At 41.3% G+C, this 19,425-nt stretch overlaps 1 protein-coding gene across 2 annotated transcripts in view; it reads left to right on the top strand.

The window, feature by feature from the left end:
* CPNE3 (copine 3) overlaps positions 1–18,832 on the top strand; it is a 65,814-nt gene extending 46,982 nt beyond the window's left edge. For both annotated transcript variants that reach the window (XM_048841141.2, XM_048841142.2), the window contains exons 9-16: positions 849–935; positions 1,833–1,892; positions 2,937–3,070; positions 4,987–5,041; positions 5,140–5,191; positions 6,072–6,205; positions 9,862–10,098; positions 13,988–18,832. In XM_048841141.2, the coding sequence (XP_048697098.1) occupies positions 849–935; positions 1,833–1,892; positions 2,937–3,070; positions 4,987–5,041; positions 5,140–5,191; positions 6,072–6,205; positions 9,862–10,098; positions 13,988–14,098 (870 nt within the window). In that variant the 3' untranslated portion in view covers positions 14,099–18,832. The remainder of the gene's footprint in view (positions 1–848; positions 936–1,832; positions 1,893–2,936; positions 3,071–4,986; positions 5,042–5,139; positions 5,192–6,071; positions 6,206–9,861; positions 10,099–13,987) is intronic.
* The last annotated feature ends 593 nt before the right edge of the window (positions 18,833–19,425 follow it).

The raw sequence follows: 19,425 nt of genomic DNA, 5'->3' as shown, positions 1-19,425 counted from the left end.
CTTGAGAATGTACAAGAGGCTTCTTTTTGCTAAGCTTGTTTTTACTCAATGAATTGTTGGATTTAACCTCACTGGTTGAATGAAAAAATTGTCCTGTGGCTTAGGAAAAAATGGAGTCCCAAACCACTTAAGAAATCCGTTTGAATGCTTAGAACGTATGGCAGAAACACACACTTATGACCAGTGCTGTTGAGTACCTGACTCGGTGTTTTCTAGGGACAAGTAAAGGATGAGGACTAGCTGGTGGAAATCCAATTTCCATAAAATGGAAGTGGTGTTTGGAAGACGGACGCATCAGTGAGCCACTTTATAGGAGGGCGTGTGCTCCTGCCATTTGTTACTGGAGCTTGCAGTCTTGGATTACTGTTGAATCCTTAGCTGCTTTTGAGCAACCCTATAGCAGAAGAAAACTGGGTGGCTTTTTAATTTGTTTGGCAGGGAGGATGCAACCATTCTTCTCAGATGCAGATCTTGCTACCATGTCTTACGACTCTCTCGCCTTCAAAATAGCTGCAATGTGCTTTACTTGGGGCTATGGCTTAATCCAGCCTAGTACCTGAAGATGATCCAGAACTTTGGAATTCACTCCCTACCTATGATGATCCCCAAGAGCTGCACAAAGCCTTTCTCTTCTGAAGCTTTTAGGGAGGGAAGGTACAAATACTTGTGTCTGGCCTGTTGGGTTTTTCTTTTCTTGTTCTGAGGAGGATGGGTTTGAAAGTGCAGTCACTGGCTGTAAAACAAAAGCAATGTAAAGCAAAGGTGCTTAAAGCTCTGGATAGGTACTACTTAAATGTATTGCATAAATTGTACTGATTGTAGTCTTGTTGTTGTTTCCATTCCCTTAGGCTGAATTTGAATGCATCAATGAGAAGAAGAGACAAAAGAAGAAAAGCTACAAAAATTCTGGTGTCGTGAGTGTGAAACACTGTGAGGTCGGTACTCAAGGATTTTATTTTTTAACTCAATTGATTTTTCTTTATTTATAAATGTCCAGGTACAGCATCTCTGATCTAACATGCCTCAACTACCCCAAGTGTAAGTAACAGTAAAATGTATGAAAAATGCAGAAAGATTTGAGTCTAGAAGATGATAGTATAGATACAGAATGCTTTGAGTGTTGTAGAAGCATTACCGTGACAAAGTAAAACATTGTTGCTTCACATAGAATCAGAATACAATTAATATTACTCCTGCATTTTCTATAGAGCGTTTATGACTTAGTCTTCTATACAGGAGATTGCAAGCAAGTGAAAGTTACTGTTTCATACAAGGTCTTTTGGTTTAGAAATAGATGTCTAAATATCCAAACCCCCATAACCTTATTCTCAGTAGGATGATCTTACCACTTAAAGTAAAGGAATTCCTCATCTAATATCCTCTTGAGTGGGAAGTGGGGGTGTTCAGGTCCTAAATAATAAAACAGCCTTCTGAAATTCTATTTGCATGTATCATGGAATGACAAGGGAAGTGGTGATTTGCATTGTCTTAAACACAAAAAAGCACTAAACGTCCTAGCAATTAATTAATAGGTACCATAGTGTCAATTTCCTTACTAGCTGAACACTGGCTAATGTAAGAAATATTTATCTGATATGAATTTTCTCCATGTACCCAGATCCTGTTTAAATATAATTATAAGGGGCCCAGTACTGGCACACACAGTGCATAGTACCTTATTCGTTGTGTACTCCCAGTGAAATCTAGAGGCACTACTTATGGAGTAAAGGTACTGTTTTACATCAGTACGGGAAGCAAAACTTGGCCTTAAGGAAATTAAGAAATTGCTTCTGTCTTTTGGGTTTTGCTGAAACCAGTGTGTTTCCTTTTAGATTATAGTGGAATGTACGTTCCTTGATTACATCATGGGAGGATGTCAGCTGAATTTCACTGTAAGTAAATTATGTGTACATAATTGCTTTGTTTTTCAGAGTAAGCTGTAATGTGTTATGGATTCTCTTAATCTCATGTTTGTTTTTGTAGCAGATGACTCATAAGCCCATATTTCCAGAGGCCCTCTGGCCTGTTTTGTCAACTGTTATCTGGAAAGTTCTGGAATATGATAGACTGCTAGCATCAGACATGAGTTCTGAATATTCAGATGTACCCAGTCAGAGCTGGATATAACTGTATGGGCAGAGACCAAAGGAGTTTACAGTTCCCTGTTGCTTGGGTTTGTCTTACACCATCTTATCACAAGTGTAGTTCAGATCAGCTTAACGGCTGTCAAGCAATCTGGGAATGTCTGTAGTTCTGTTCACTCCTAACACATCCATTACACCTGGGGGTGGTCATGTAGAGCTTGTTATGGTAGGTTTACACCTGGCAAGGATTTCCTCATGCCAGAATAATCTCAACTGCCTATATAGGATGGCTTCAAGGCCCTTATGCACAGCCTGAGCAACATGCATAGGCCTTAGCATGGGATCAGACCCTGAAATGGTTTAATTCACAATACTGGTACAACACAGGCAGTAGCAATGTAAGTTTTCTCCACTCTGGCAGTGTACCTCAGCCCTCACCCAGAGTAGATCAGTGTCTCTGGCTGGTCTGTCAGCAAGGGTATCTGTTAATTTTTAACTGTTGTGGTATTCTTTGAGTAGCTTCCACTTGGAAGCAGGCTGAGACTCATTTCACAACCATGGAGAATATTGTGAATGCTTTTGTTTAAGACCTATATGAGCCAGCAGCTGATAGACAGACAGCCAACCAGTCCCCATGGTGAACCACAGCTTCATGATGTTTGAGTAGGGTACATTCCTTAAACAAGGTTCTGATGTTCAATAAAATGGTGTAAATATGGCAGCTGACAGATGATTACATGTACCAGTATGTGATGTAGATAGTTCTTCCTGTTTTTGTCAGGTTAATTTTGCCTGCAATTGGGAACCCAGTTTTCCATCACTGCTAACGGATACAAATGCTACATTTGACAGGTGGGGATAGATTTTACAGGCTCCAATGGGGACCCTCGTTCACCAGACTCTCTACATTACATCAGCCCTAATGGGGTTAACGAATACCTGACAGCCATTTGGTCTGTAGGAATGGTCGTTCAGGACTATGATGCGTAAGTTTTAACTTATCTCATTTTCAAATGCATGTTGTAGAACCGGGGCATGTCAGTATTGCAGATGTCCATAAACAGCTCATAATAAAAGCTGTAGAGCTGAATGTACTGAAAGTACGAGAACATGCATAAAAATCCTTTCACATTTTCCCTTCCATTTTATCCTCTCCTCTTTGAATGAGCTCTCGCCCTTTGCTGGGAGAGGCTAGGGAGAAAGGGTACAGTCTGTTTTGGCTTGTGTGTAACTACATTCCACTTGACTCTGCATAAGGTGGTCCAGGCATACTACAAATGGTCGTACCCAAGTGACATTTTCTCTAAATGGATGGAGGTGCAAATCTGTCAATTTAGCTATCTGATATTCCTTGGCAGAGCCAGAGGGTGGCAGCACAGAGATTATATCTGCTTAAATACGAACAATGTGTTCAGGATACAGGACATGGATATGAAGACAGTCTGCTCTCCATGGAGCTTACAGTCTGGGATGCAGTTGAGAGGTCCCATTGGGAGAACCAGAGAACAAGTGTAGGGGCTTATGGTTTGTTTTTAATTTTGAATCTCTTTTCTAACGTGACGTGGAGGATTTTCATGAGTACAGTTTGTGGGCATCATGGAAAGTCAGTATTTATTAATAATAGAAGGAATTTGAATGATGAGAGAGGGGGGCCTGGGACTTGGAGATGTGTCCAATAGTATATCCTTGTTGATCTAGGGTGATATTCCTTTGAGAGGGCCCAGAATTCACAAACCTCAGTACAATCCGTTTCTCAGTCAGTATTTTACCCTTGGGGGCATTCTGCGCCAAAAAAATAAATTCTGCACACAATATTTTAAAATTCTGCAACCCAATCCTGACACCGTGCAAGGACTGGGCCTGCCCCAGAAACACCCCAGGACCCTGCTCTGCCATGCCAGATGCACCAGTTGTGGGCAGGCAGGCTCAGCCCAGCAGGATCCAAGTGTGGAGGGGCTTAGTGTGGGTGATCCTAGTGTGGGCTGAGAGAATTCTGTGGGAGCAATCTGGGGGTGGATGGCTCAGTGGCGGATCCGGGTGTGGGAGGGATCTGGATGCACAGGGGCTTGTTGGGAAGGTTATGGGTGCAGCGATAATGGGACTCTGCAGGGGGGTCCAGGTGGGGCTCAGCGGGGGGGTCTGGATGTGTGGGGGATAGAGCTCGGTAGGGGGGTCTGGGTGTGTGGGGTCAGTGGGGGGGGTCCAGATGCTGGAGGAGTGGGCCCCACTGGGGTGGGGATCCAGGTGCAGCTGTTTGGGGGTCAGTGGGGTGGGTGGGTGGATGCAGTACAGGGGAAGAGGAAGTCCCATCGTCCCCAACCCAACCGGGACTAGCAGCCCAGCCAGTCGGGGCTTTCCCAGTCCTGTCCCCTCCCCACAGTGATTTACCTCTCTGACCGCTTCCCTGGCACCCAAAACACACTGCGGGGGACAGTGGTATGACTGCTCTTATGGCTTTCCTTTGCTTCCCTGTCAGAAAGTCGTTTTTCTGCAGGGAAGCAAATCTGTGGGGGACAAGAGTTCTCCATATGTGCAGTGGCGCAGAATTCCCCCAGGAGTAATATCTCCAAACTCAATGGTCTGCATGGTAGTAAATAGCTGCTACGGTTTTCATGGCTCAAATTATCTCATGACAAATGCTAAACAAAAACCAGCAGAGCATTTGCAACCTAACACATTTTCATAGCAAAAATTTTAAATGTTAATTCCCTAGGTGCCCTGCTGACTTGGACAGAAAGAAATTCTCCCTGCCTACCTGATTTGGCCTTTACACAGGGGAAATTTCCTGTTGATTTCTAATAAACAGCTTTATGATTATGACTAGGATTAGCTAAATTGTTTTGAATTGTGAACAGTCTAAAGGGAAACAACTACTTCATTTTCTCTTAAATTGCGTTTTCAGAGATAAAATGTTTCCAGCCTTTGGATTTGGTGCACAGATTCCTCCTTCCTTTCAGGTAACCAAATGTGTAAATTTGCTACGTAGGCAATCTAAAACAACTTACTCAAGGACATGTGCATGTCTAAAACCTGAACATCTTTTGTGTATTGACAGGTATCACATGAGTTTCCGTTAAACTTTAACCCATCAAATCCATTCTGCACTGGTAAGTCTTAGAAACTATCACAAGAGTCTTAAAGAATCAAATATCTGGAAAGTCTTGTTTCTACTAGGTACCACTTAACTGCCTCATGGTACTGTGTTTAATCTGGCACCATTAATACAACAACAGTAAAGGTTGTGGCAGTAGATGTTAATTTGTATAGAAAAGTCTCTGATTAGAAGAAATGTGTGACCTATTCAGAATATGGACTTCAAAATACTAGAAGAGATGGGAAGGAAGGAGATGCTCTTTGCTAATCAGAGCATCTGCCAGGCTTCTGATTAAGCAGGCTGATTTCGTTAAATAGACAAGGAACTTCAGTCAGTAACCAGGCTAGAATTTCCTGCTATAAATCCTTACCTGTGTGAAGGAGCCTTTGGTTCTTTTTCTTTTTTGAACTTTCACTGCACATCTACCTTGGGGTAGCAGCAGTGTAGGCTTCTTCCATACTGCCATGCCAAGGTACCTCATTGCTGGTGTGGAGGGAACCTCGCTGGCCCTAGGAGTGAGAAGGTGGTTCATTCTCTGACCATTTAGTCTTTTCCTCTCTGCTTAGACTGCTAACAAGGACATGTGTTCTAAACTGAGCAGACCTGTTATAAACTAGGTAGCCAGATTTCAGGATAGTGATATTTGGCCACTTAGACAACCTTCTTAACCTTGACATAAAGTCAAGATTAGCTCTTGTGGAAGGCTATGGCCTGATAAAAGGCCTCTGTTCACCTAAAGCATACAACTTCCTTTATCATTATCTTAATTTTAAATAACTTTGTACTACTCTAGATGTCTGGCACCTATGGAGGTGTCAGGACAGTTGAGTGCCTCAGAACAGCAACGCAACATTAACATGAAATATTAAGACTTAACCATTTGTTTTCTTAAGGAATCCAAGGCGTTATTGATGCATACCGGGCCTGCCTTCCTCAAGTAAAATTATATGGGCCAACCAATTTTTCTCCAATAATAAACCATGTGGCTACATTAGCTGGTGCAGCTGCACAGCAACAGACAGCATCAGTAAGTACTTTATCTTAGTGTAGACGTTCCCCTCCTTCTTTCTTCTTTCTTTCGATGTTATACACTATTCATTTCCCCTCTGTGTGCTTGGAAGCGTACCAACCTTATTTGTTATCCACTTATCCTGTGAAGTTGCATTTGTTACCATTAGGCTTTATGGATGCCAGAGCTTCCTCACAGATTGTACATAACAAGAATCTTTCATCCAGATGAAGCTTATTTTCTGATAGGAATGTCAATTTAAAAAAAAGTACTTGGCATTTTGTAGCACTTTTCATCCAAAACATTCAGAGCACTTCACAAACATTAAGGATCTAGTTCTGCCCTGGAATACACACACATTTTAGGGCAGCATTTATCCTCAAGTTGAGTGGCAAGCGTAATCCTCATTTCTCAGAGGGTAAACTGAGACACACGTTACTTAACGTGACCAAGACAGGATTGCACAAGAGTCATGTAAGACTAAAACTGTCTGGCTGTGGTTTGGCTGTTGCAAACAGCAACACGCTTATCTCTTTGTCCCTTGTTATGACCTGCAGTCCAAAGCAGCAAGTAACACACAGAATGAACTCTGTGGAACCTTCTAAACCAGTGGCTCTCAACCTTTCCAGACTACTGTACCCCTTTCAGGACTCTGATATGTCTTGCTTACCCCCCAATTTCACCTCACTTAAAAACTACTTGCTTACAAAATCAGACCTAAAAATACAAATGTGTCAGAGCACGTTACTGAAAAGTTGCTTGCTTTCTCATTTTTTTTTAAAACCATAGAATTCTAAAATAAATTAATTGGAATATAAATATTGTACTTGCATTTCAGTATATAGCATATAGATCAGTATATAGCATATAGACCAGTATAAACAAGTCATTGTCTGTATGAAATTTTAGTTTGTACTGACTTCGCTAGTGCTTTTTATGTAGCCTGTTGTAAAATTAAGCAAATATCTAGATGAGTTGATGACCCCCTTGAAGACCTCTGCATACTCAGGTGTAGGCATATCCCTGTTTAAGAACCACTGCTCTAAACTTTTCCACTTTGTTCCCAGAGCTCAGACAGGAGCACTGCTATGAGTTAGCTGGAAACTGGAAAAGAACTGTCAGTATTAATATGCAAATGACATATGACTAACCATAACACTTTACTTTGGACATAGAGTTGCCAATTCTGGTTGGATGTATTCCTGGAGGTTTCGTCACATGACATAATATTTAATTAAAGTTTAATCTTTAATTCCTGGAGATTCCAGGAGAGTCCTGGGAGGGTTGGCAACCCTATAAATTGGACCTCTTGTAATAGTAATAGGCCCCATTGTGTTGGGCATTTTTCTGTCTTAGAAAAGACACTGTCTCTGCTCTGAAGTGCTTCCAATCTAATGAGACAAACAAACGGAATATTTGAGGATGTGGATACAACATATAGGCAAAAGAGCATGGTGAAGAATTGGCCCAGCTTTGTTATTTACACGTATTGTAGAAATGTTTGGTTTGTGTTTTCTTTTTAATTGAGGTTAGAAGGATTAGGAAAAGGGTTGGAGGAAGAGGAATGAGCACAGCTTATCAACTGTCCAGTCATGATCAATAGGCTGGGTTCTGTAGACATCATGGCAGATGTGGAGAAAGTAGAGCTGGAGGGAGCTATAGAGGAGGAAGGACAAAGTGGTGGGGAACAAGTAGTTGTGTGAAGAGGGAGAAAAAGAGCAAAGAGACAAAGTAGAGAAGAGATATGGAGGGAACCAAGGGGGAGCTATTGGAGAGCATGGCTTGGTAAAAACAATCAGAAAATTAATTATCGTTTAAGTCCAGGCTTCCTGAAGTTCCTAAAAGAAACCAGATGAAAGTGAGAAAATGGAAGTTTAGCAAAATATGCAGGTCTCAGTTTAGTTGTGGTGGTTTGTCCTTGGAACTGAATCCCTGCCCAGAGCAAGCAGGGTGGTGAGATGGTGGCAACCCACCAAAAAGAGACTCTGAAACTTGAATGGAGTTTACTTGTAACAATGGAGATGTGATCCTTCCATTTAAGGTTCATCAAACAACGTAATACAGAAACCGGACCTAATCCAGGTTTTATAAACTATTGATGGTAGCAATAGTAAATACAGATTCTAAAAGCACAGTGAAGAGGCTGTTACTTATTTGCATGCTGTTACCAAGAATATTCTTCAGCTCACAACTGTTTCATAACTGACGCAATATTAGATATCTGGGGACAAAGAGAGAATTGGGTATCCTTGCTACCTATGTACCTGCAACACTTTCTGAAAGCCTTTCCCTGCTAATAGCCTCCATACTTGTGAATTTGAGCTGACAAACTTGTAAACCTCTACTGGAACTCCGTACTCAGGGTTTTTCTACTGAAGAACACTAATTTTGCTTATTACAAATATCTGTGTTTGTCACTGAACAGCCAAACAGAGATTTGAAGTCAAGACCTGGTTTATCTGTTATAGATATGTACTGTAGGCTATTGGCTCCCATTTGAAATTTAGCTAATTTACGTAAAACATCAAAGGCAGATTGCAGCTTCTGCCAGTTAATCCTAGAAAACAGCTGGCATGCAGGTATAGTAAAGAAAATTTTACGTAGGAATTTGAAGCAACAGAGGGAGTATATGTATTTAAAAAAGAATCCACCTCTTTTCTAATAATCCAACCCAGTATCTCGTGTAGTTTTTTTTCTTTAGAAATCTGAAACTTCCTTGAAGTGTAGAACTCGTGCTAGATAAACTGTTCATATTAGACACTTGCGTTAGAAGAACTCCTCCTTTCAACCGCTGACTGGCTGTGATGGTATGATATTAAGGCCTGGTCTGCACCTAAACCTAGGTTGACCCAGCTGCATTACTTGAGGCTGTGAAAAATTTTACATCCTGTGCAACGTAGTTAGGTCACCCTCATCCCCAATTATAGATGCAGCTACGGAGGAATTCTGTCAATTTAGCTACTGCCTCTCAAGTAGTAACAAGAAAAACCCCTTCCATTGCTGTAGTAAGTGTTTACACTACAGTGCTACAGCAGTGTAACTGCAGCAGAGCTGTTATAGCATTTGTTGCCCTAAAAAATCAGGCATACTGTCTGTTTTTTCAGCACTCAGGACAAAGACCCTCCGTTTTGGTCAGTGTTTTGCAAACTCCTTACTACAGTACATACAGGAGGGTTTCTTTCTTTTTTTTTTTTCTTGGCACTCTGGCTTATGTGCTGGGGCTTCCGTGGCTGTGTTGAGCAAGGTTTTATATTTACATTTTTCAAAGACATTACTTCAAATAGATCATAAAGGAAAATATTCAGTTAAACTTGCTTTCAGCTCCTGCCCAAAACCCAACAAAATCTGTGTCCTATGTTTGAATGACATTGTACTTGAGATCTGAGGATAGCTTTTCAACTTGGCTGCTTTAGATTGCTGCCAGTTGGACATAAGGGCCTTGTAGGCTTTGCAGTGAATATGTGTTTTGCTTCTTGGGGAGGGAGAGTTAAGGTTGGGTTTTTTTGGACCAGGCAGAAGAGACCTGGATCAAATGTAGATTCTTGATTGCAAAGAATAAGCCTCTCATATTGAAAAGTTACCATTCTATGCCCTGTAAACCTGTAGCATGCATGTATGCAATATTCTCTCTTCTGCTGTTCCCAATTGTAACAAAGTACATATTGGTTTGACAGCAATATTTTGTGCTCCTCATCATAACGGATGGTGTGATAACAGACCTTGATGCAACCAGAGCCGCCATAGTTAATGCCGCAAAGCTTCCCATGTCCATTATCATTGTTGGCGTTGGAGGAGCTGATTTCAGTGCCATGGAGTTTCTTGATGGTGACAATGGAAGTCTCAGGTCCCCAACTGGAGAGCCAGCTATCAGAGACATTGTCCAGTTTGTGCCATTTAGGCAGTTCCAAAATGTAAGTATCATTTCTTACTGAATACATACCAGCGAAGTACACTAGATTTCGTAGCATGTAAATACTAGTGGCTCTACTTCCACTGTGGAGTTTATACATGGAATGGCCCTGGAATGAAGTCTAAAGCCTCTTGAAAACACTCTCGGTTAGCGGTGAGGTATGGCTTTCATATCAGGGGCTAAGAAGAGATGAAAGCCTACCAGCTCATCTGTGGAACTCCCAGTAAATCATTTCTATCGAAAAAGGTGACCTGTTCCTGGTTTAAGAATCAATCAATCTCTCTCTCTTTTTTTCACCAGTCTTTTCAGGACATGTCATTTATATATCTACTTCAGAACTGATATGCAGTTCAGCATAATCAAACCAATGCTGGTGTCCTATCGGAGGAGAAAATGAGCATGATTTTGACTTCACCTAAGATTATTTCCATTTTAGTCAGTGTAGTTGCCTGGCTGTAAATCTGGATTAAGATTAGAATTAATCTCTGTGTGCATGCATTGTATCATTTTGATAAATAAATCTTTGTGTGTGAAGGTGAGGGAGTCATTTTCTGATATATAGGTGCCCTTGCTGAGGTAGTTTTATTAAAGCAAATAAAACCCTCTTTACAGAGACGCAAACAAAATGGTGGGGAAGCTCTATTTAGTGTACAACCCAACAGATGGAATCCAGCATATAAATACTGTTGACATTGGGTCATATAGCCTTTTTAAATGTCATGGCCTTGCAAAGATGTATACAAATAAATAATCTGGGGAAAGTAAAACTGACAGATAAAACACCTTAGCTTCCAAGGTGCTCCCTTCCTAGTTCTTGTTTTTGTACATTTTATGCTCTGTTCTATCCCCCTGGCCCCTCATGGTAAAAAGCTCATATTAAAATAATGCACCAGTTTTCCTTGATTGCCACTATTTGTTCAGGCATTTTGATGTGGGGGAAGGGAGTAATCTGCAACGATTACTTAAAGTGCCATCCTTAGTTGGAAACTAAAAAGTGTGTTAAACTTTGGCAAGGAACACTCTAACAGCAGGATTTTCAGGAGTATAAAAAAGCTAAAAAGCAAAAATGAGGTGGTAGCTGCTAAGGCTAAAGCCCTGGAAGGGTTATATGCCTGTCTTGAAATGAAGAAGAGTGAGAGAGAAATATATAGACTGGAAAAGACCAGTGATAAGAGAACTGAAGACATTGATGAGATCAAAGTAATTGAAGATGAAAGTGGAAATACATTAACCAATGAGACCAGATTACGGAATGGTAGCATAATTACTGTTTAAAGGCTTATGATTTGAAGAGCATCCAAGAGAACCATGCCATATGATAAAACCAAACCGGGTTCTGGTGGTACCAGTCCAAGAAGAAGTTGTAGAATCACTGAGCAACATAAAAAATAAGAGAGCTCTCAGTCCCGATGGCATACCAGGAGAAATATGGAAGTACCTGGGGCAGGTAGGCATGAATATATTGATACAATTGTTTAATTTCATTATGAGGACTCAGCTATGTCTGGAGAAAGCACATTGGTACCAACATTTAAGGAAAAAGGAGACATACAAGACTCTGGTAACTGCAGCGTTAAACTCATGAGCCATGCCATGAAGGTCTGGGAGACTGTTATTCATAAGAGACTGAAGAGAAATAAAAGTCAGTGACAGTTAGTTTGGATTCATGCCAGGCAAGTTAACAATGCTATATTTATATTTTTCCACGAGCAATCTTAATGCAGAGAAAAGAGGAGAAACCCTTTACGTAGTGTTCATTGATCTTAAGAAGGCTTATGATCACCTTCCGAAAGAAGTCATCTAGTGGTGTATGAGAATGAAACAGATACGTGAATACCATATCAGACTCCTCTAGGACATGTACAAGGGTGCTGTTACCGCAGTCAGAAGGCCAGTCGAAGAAACTGAACAATTTCTAATAAGTCAAAGTTCACCAAGGCCTTTTGTTCACAATGCACTTTAAGAAAACATCCAAAGAGTAGTGTGTGCTTTGTGCAGGTCATGTAATGCTCCTAGGGCAGAGCAAAAATGAAGCAGACAAATATTTAGAGTGATGCATACAGTAACTCCTCACTTAACATTGTAGTTACGTTCCTGAAAAATGCGACTTTATGTGAAATGATGATAAGCAAATCCAATTTCCCCACAAGAATTAATGTAAATGGGGGGGTTAGGTTCCAGGGAAACTTTTTTTCACCACACAAAAGACACTATATACATATAAAGTGTAAGTTTTAAACAAACAGTTTAATATTGTACACAGGAAGTTCCCGGGAGCAGCTCCGAGGCAGAGGGCAGGGCAGTGAGGGGAGGCACAGCTGAACTGCTGCTGGGCAGCTGGCGAGCCACATACCTTACAGGGAATTTAGGGAGCTGATTGTCGGGGGGTGGGGAGGACTGCCAGCCCTCCGGTTCTAATCCCCACAAGGAGGGGCTGCTCTTCCAGAGAATCCTGCAAGCAGTGGGCAAAGCAGGCAGCTGCCAAACGACATTAGGGAGCATTGCGCAACTTTAAACAAGCATGTTCCCTAATTGATCAGCAATGAAACAACTTTAACTGGGACGACTTTATGCGAGGAGTTACTGTACTTGGAAGAAATTACATGAAAGTGAGCAGAAATAAAACAGTATATGGTCTGTAGATTCGATGATAGTCTCGTCATCTTCCTGAAACATAAGTCTTGAGGACCAGCCAATACCAAAGGTATAGAAGTTCAACTACTTAGGCGAGATAGTACAGAATAATGGTAAACTCCATGACTAACTTATAAACAGAACAGGAAAGGCGTGGACTAAATGAAAAGCAAGTGGAGTGGCCTGCAATAAGAGGATGCCTATTAACTTGAAAAGCAAGATCTACAAGACAGTAATTAGCCCTACTCTTTTGTATGGCTGTGAATGCTGGGCACTGAGAAAGACAGGAGAATGTCTTGAATGGAAATGAAAATGTTCAGATGTATGGAATTACAAGGTTGGACCATATTCAGAATGAGCAAATTATGGGATATGAGAAGGTGGTACCAGTTATACAAAAGCTGAAGGAATCCAGGCTTAGATGGTTTGGGCATGTGAAAAGAAGACTGGAAGAATATCTAGGAAATGGTGCGTTAAACTTGGAAGTAGAGGGTGAGAGAAGCATTTAGAAGACCCAGACTAGATGGCTGGATGTTATATGAAAGTATTTGATTAGCTGTAGAGTTTCCAAGGAACTGCTTGTAGACCGACTGGAACGGGAAATAAGGACTCAAAAAGCCAACCCTGTATATATCAGACTGAGACTAGAAGAAGAAAATTGTAGATTAATTTACCAGTTAGTGCAGTGCCGTCATGATTACTCAGGTATAGAACTGATGTGCTTACATCTGTTTTTCAGTTACACAAACTTTCCTTTTTCTAGTATCACAGGTTTGATCTTGAAATACAAACTAACTGTACTTTGAAGGAATTGCATGTAGAACAAGCAATGCATTTACTGCAGATGAGGGTTGGGATAATAGGATGTGGATGAAAACTCACTTAACCAACCTCAGGTGCTTAACTTCTGTCACTTTAACCTTGCATAGCAGAGATTTTATTGACATGGCTAAAAATTTCCTCAGTGTATTTTATCCTGGTGGATCCCAAAAGACTTTGTAAACTGCATATGCCACACAGAGGCAGCCTCCACTGCAGAGGAGGGAGGCATTCAGCTGCTTTGCAGCATTTTGCTTAGTAGTAAGAGTGGAAAGGTAAAGGTGGGCAGGGAAGCTTTTTTCCAAGGGCACTGTAGCAAATTCCTGAGAGAAATGCTGTAGATTCTGTTTGGACAAATTAACGGATGGCACCTAAACTTTTAAGGTCTCCTCTGACCAATGGTTAAGACTGAAGTTTGATGTTCTTTTTTTAATAAGGCTCCCAAAGAAGCCCTGGCTCAGTGTGTCCTGGCAGAAGTGCCTCAGCAAGTGGTAAACTACTTCAGCACATACAAACTGCAGCCTCCCAAGAATCCTGCCGCAAAGTGAGAGAGCACTGAGTGGGACAGGCGAGTGAGGCTAATCCAGTTGGGATTCCTGCAACTCCCGCATGTCAATGGACTTGGGTATTGATTTTTTTTTTTTTTTGTGTACATTGATTCAGACCTGTTAATGTCTGTTTGCTTTTGCATGGAAACATGTACTTTGCCAGGCTTTTTTTACTTGAGACAAAGATGTACCCTGTTTAATACTCATGTTGATTATGATAAAGGCCCCAGCTGGGCAAATTTGGTAGAAAATAACATTTCAAGTAAGCTGAATATGAAAATCATGAACCGACTGTGCCAAGTTGTTGGGTGTGGTGCTGCTGCTTTGTGCTGCAGGGCTGGTGAAATAAGGTCATCAAGCTGGCTGAACTGCTCCAGGGAGAATCACCCCAGTGTGCCATGGTCTTCAGTATTGTAGAGCTGACGTAGCAGGGAGTGTCTACAGAGAGGGGTATGTGGCTGGGCTATGTACTTGCGCTTCTAGCCTGGGCTACTTTTCAGGACCCTGTGACTGTTTCAGCCTGGCATATGTTACAGCAGCCATAACGCAGTGTTCAGCACCAGAGTTGGAGCAGTGCAAAAGCAGAGCTTTAAAGACACCTTTGCACACCATCTCCTGACTTATGCCTTTAGTTCCTCTTGGCCAGACCTGGGAATCTGGGCCATCATCTCTCAATATTAATAAAAGGGATGAAACAGTAAACACAGACTGCATAATGTGGAGCATTAAGTAACTGTACAGATGCAGCCAACTGCTTTTAATCAAGGTAGCCATCTAAATGATCTAAAAAAACTCTGTTGGCCTTCAGTGCAGATGCTGTAAAGAGTTTTAAGATTTATATGACAATATACTATTCTGGAAAACTGCAAATGCAAATCACTTTATGTAAAGCTATCACATGTGACTATTAATTGACCTTGGTGGTTACTAGTACAAATTCCATTGCTAAAGAGGAAAACAAAACTTTTCACTCTTGAATTTTTAAGTTGCTTTATATATTTTTTGTAATTATATCTTCTCATATGGAGAGAGCTTTTGAAAGGACTACAGTGTGTACCATTTTAACCTGTTTTGTACAGGTCTTGAAATGCCCCCTAGTTGGCTTTAAAGTGAGTGATCTTTTATTTTCCTGGTAGTACTCTCTCAGCTACTTTGCATTAATGGTGACCTGCAATTAATTTTTTAAAAATTTGCTTTGTGCCTTTTTTGTTTGCTCATGGTATACTTAAAAGTCTGAAAAAATCCTAGAAAAAAACTTCTCTGCTTGCTTTTTTTCTAAATCTTTACATCATGGATATCAAGCCTGGTCTTCCTTGGTTTTACTGGAGGATTACTGAGAGGTCTCTGATTAATATTGTGACCTCTCATCTTAGTAGAAGGGGTGGGAATTTGAATTGTTAATATCCTCCCATTCTTTTCAAGAATCAATTAATTAGGCATTGGTGTTAACAAACACTGAGTTTTTAAACTGACTATAAATCTTGACTCACACTTACTCTTCTTTTAGTGTTTTGTCTCTTGTGATGTGTTAATTTGATTAGTTCTCCAATTGCAATAGGGTAGAGAACTAGAATTTCTAAGGTCAGACTCTAGAAGGGGAACTTTTTTTTTTAACAAAACCCTTTCAGGCCTGTAGGTACAACTCAGACAGAGTCAAAAAAGGCACAAGGATCTTTCCTTTGCAGATCATCTTTATGGATATTGTTCTGCAGCTACTCAAGTGCATCACTCCCATTGACTTCCATAGGAGTCCTATGTGGAAGGTCACTGCAGAATCAGACACTGAATTGGGACTTCTCGTTGTTTGTGCTTACTGTATTCGCCAATGCAGATCTATCTCTCACACTCAACTATGTGCTCAACTCCTGGCTTGCTGAATCCTGCCGCACTACAGTGTCACACCTAGGCCAGTGCAGCTGCTGATGGGGGTTCCCCCCTCCCGCCCCGAAGAATATTTTTTTTTAATAATGTACTTTAAGGAAGACTCCTCATCCCAGCATATAATCCTGTTAAGTTTTATTGCTGTTCTTGAATCCTCTTTTTTTTTTTTTTGGTTGGATCTTTCTCACTGGCATTTGCCTTGCAGAATTTAAAGAAACTGGAAAATCTGTCTCTCTAGTGCAGGGGTGGGCAAACTTTTTGGCCCAAGGGCCACATCAGGTTTCTGAAATTGTATGGAGGGCTGGTTAGGGGAGGCTGTGGCCTGGCCCCGCCCCTTGTCTGACCCCTCCCCCCCCCCGGGACCTCTGCCCCATCCACCCCTTCCTGACCACCTCCGGACCCCCTGCCCCTGACTGCGCCATACACCCCCCCGCCACCCCATCCAACCCCTCCTCTCATTCCTGATTGACCCCCGGTGACCCCTGCCCCATCCAACCACCCCTTCTCCCTAACTGCCTCTGGAACCCCTGCCCCTGACTGCCCCCCACCACTGCATCCAACCCCCTCTCTCCTTCCTGACTGCCCCCCCCGGGACCCCTGCCCCCATAAACCCCCGTTCCCCACCCTCTGACTGCCACTCCCCTGCCCCCTTACCACGCTGCCTGGAGTACCGGTGGCTGGTGGCGCTACAGGTGCACCTCCCAGAGCACCAGGACAGGCAGCTGTGCTGCCCAGCTGGAGCCAACCATGCCACCGCCCAGCACAGAGCACCAGGTCAGGCCGGGCTCTGCAGCTGCGCTGCCCGGCAAGAGCTCGTAGCTCCGCGACCAGAGCATTGCGGCAGCAGCGCAGTGAGCTGAGCCTGCGGGGGAGGGGGAACAGCAGGGGAGGAGCCAGGGACGAGCCTCCTGGGCCAGGAGCTCAGGGGCTGGGCAGGAGGGTCCTGCGGGCCAAATGTGGCCTGTGGGCCGTAGTTTGCCCACCTTTGCTCTAGTGGGCATCTCAAACTTTTCAGGCTCTAGCTCTTGCCCTCTTACTTGAACTCTTGTCTTCCCTTCTTTTCCCACATTCCACTTATACCCTGGGTCACTGGCATAGCAACTCCTTCTGATCCTACCTGTGTGTATAATACATATGGTAAATAATGCAGAAATGTTTGCCCATTTCCTAAATGTCTTATGAACATTTTAATTCTGTAATTATGCATTTGAAGTAGATTAGATTGGGAAACAATCTGATTGGCTGACAAGGGTTCTGAGTTGTATAATGATGATAAACTGGAACCATATGGGCTGGAATGAATTTCCAAAGCATTACAGTAGCCATTCTATGCACTCAGTAGAATACTCACTTGTAGTAGATTAGTCTACATCTGTGCCTTCATTATGTGCTGGAACCTCTAGATTTTCACTACATTCTCTGCCGTATGCCGATACCATCAAAAAATCTGTTTTGTGTTGCTGACTTAGATGGACTATCATGATAGCCCTATGATACTGTTTTATGGGTTGTAGATAGTCAGGTAAAATGTTAGATAATATGATTGAAGCCATATGACTTGTTTTTGTTTTTCCCCGGGATGTTCCCAAATAGCTCGAATAATTGAAATACTTCATATCAAGTCAAATTCTAACTTTCTATTTTAATCTAATTTGATTTTTTGTTTACAGCTGAAGAATTTAGCTACAGAATCATTCTTTACATCAGAGAAGTGCAAGTGTTACTTTATAAGTACAGTACAACCATTAATCATTGTACCTCAGACCCAAAGAATTAAGTATTGAGAGTAGGGATCCAACGGTGTCACAGCTGCAAATTGATAGCAAACTTATTCACAGCAGTAAACTACTGTAATGCCAAATGTGCCATTTTAAAAAGGGAGAACAAGGTGTGGCATTAATTCATTATCTGGAAGAACTGAAACGTGTGCTCATGAATGGGATCCTTTGGCGATCCTCTCCACTGTCTACCAGAATGATTACGAAGTGGATTCTTCTGAACTTCGGTGGTAGTACGCAGTAGCATTTAAGAATGTTACTGGGTACTATTACATATAGGTAACTGATTTTTAGATAACAGCTATCATACCTCTGTTGTATATGGAATACATCCAATAGAACATCTGAACAGTTAAGACTACACATATGCGCTTCTGTAATCGAGAACGCATAGTATTTTATTTGGCAAGCCCTCCTGCCCTCTGGCCTCTTCATGCTAGAAAATGTACCCATGACACCGAATTGTCAGACTGTATTTGAAAGAGCTAGGCTGGATTTGCACAAAACCCCAACCTCCCCTTCTCTCAGGACTTCAGTACATATCTCTGTTATGTGTCTTTTTCTCGGTGTTGCAAGACAGGCTACCCTCTGGTTCCTGAGCTAACTTAATTGTCCTTTTTTTTTTCCTTTTTTTTCCTTCATATATTTAAAAAAAAAAAAAAAATTCCAAACATAAGTACAGATGGCTGTGTAGAACTGAAGGTGTTAAAGTGAAGTAATGTTCCAAGGGGGGAAATGCATCATCAGTTTTTCTAATTTTAAATTTAACAAATGCCTTGGACTAATGTTAACGAATATAACTATAGCTGTATTTAATTTTCTGCTTTTCAGTAGGAACATGCTTGCAGCTTGCTAGCACCACCTTGTGGTAAAAGTTATATATAGCAGTCTTCATAATCAAAGAAGGTAGATACACACTATTAGCAAACAAAGGGGAAAAAGTACATGAATGTGTATGGCAGAGAGAGATCTTTATGACCAGACTTCAAAAAAGGTAATTTCCTTATATATTTGTGATAAAGATAATTAATGGAACAATATGACCGAATTCATTAAAACTGCAAACTTCAATATACTACTCTTCTTTTGGTGTATTTTCTTTTCAACTTTTCCTATCAAACACAGAGAGTATTCCCTTTGTAGGTGCTATAAGAGGCTTTCCAGGTTTCCTGCTTCTAGTTTATACATGCAGTTCAAATATACTTTTGCTCAGAGTTTTATGCTCTGCGAAGTATTTTTTATAAATTAATAACACTCCTTTGTTCATAGAAGCAAAGTGTAAAGAGATTGGCTTCATAACCTCTTGTTTTTGGCCAAACAGCCAGGTATAAAGGTTAGCAGTGACTTTCAGTGTCCTTTGGAAATTCAGAATTACACCATTTCTGGTATTCTATAGAGAATGATGATTGATATTTTGCACGCTGTTATCTTTTGGAATTTCTATATTGGGAACAGGATTTTTATGTTCAACTATATAAAAAAACATTAAACACCCATTTCACTTGTATTTCACATTTTTCTTGCTGCTTTGGAAGAAATGATCAAATATATTTGATACCTCGAGGGGTTTTGACATTTAGTTACGTAGCACTACTTGAACTACAAATGCTGCAGAACATCAAAATACATTACTAATTTAACCTGAGCTTTATCCTACCAGTCCTAGTT

The sequence above is a fragment of the Caretta caretta genome, chromosome 2 (genome assembly GCF_965140235.1).
Source record: "Caretta caretta isolate rCarCar2 chromosome 2, rCarCar1.hap1, whole genome shotgun sequence".
Classification (NCBI taxonomy): domain Eukaryota; kingdom Metazoa; phylum Chordata; order Testudines; family Cheloniidae; genus Caretta; species Caretta caretta.
This window is presented reverse-complemented; position numbering and strand designations above follow the sequence as displayed.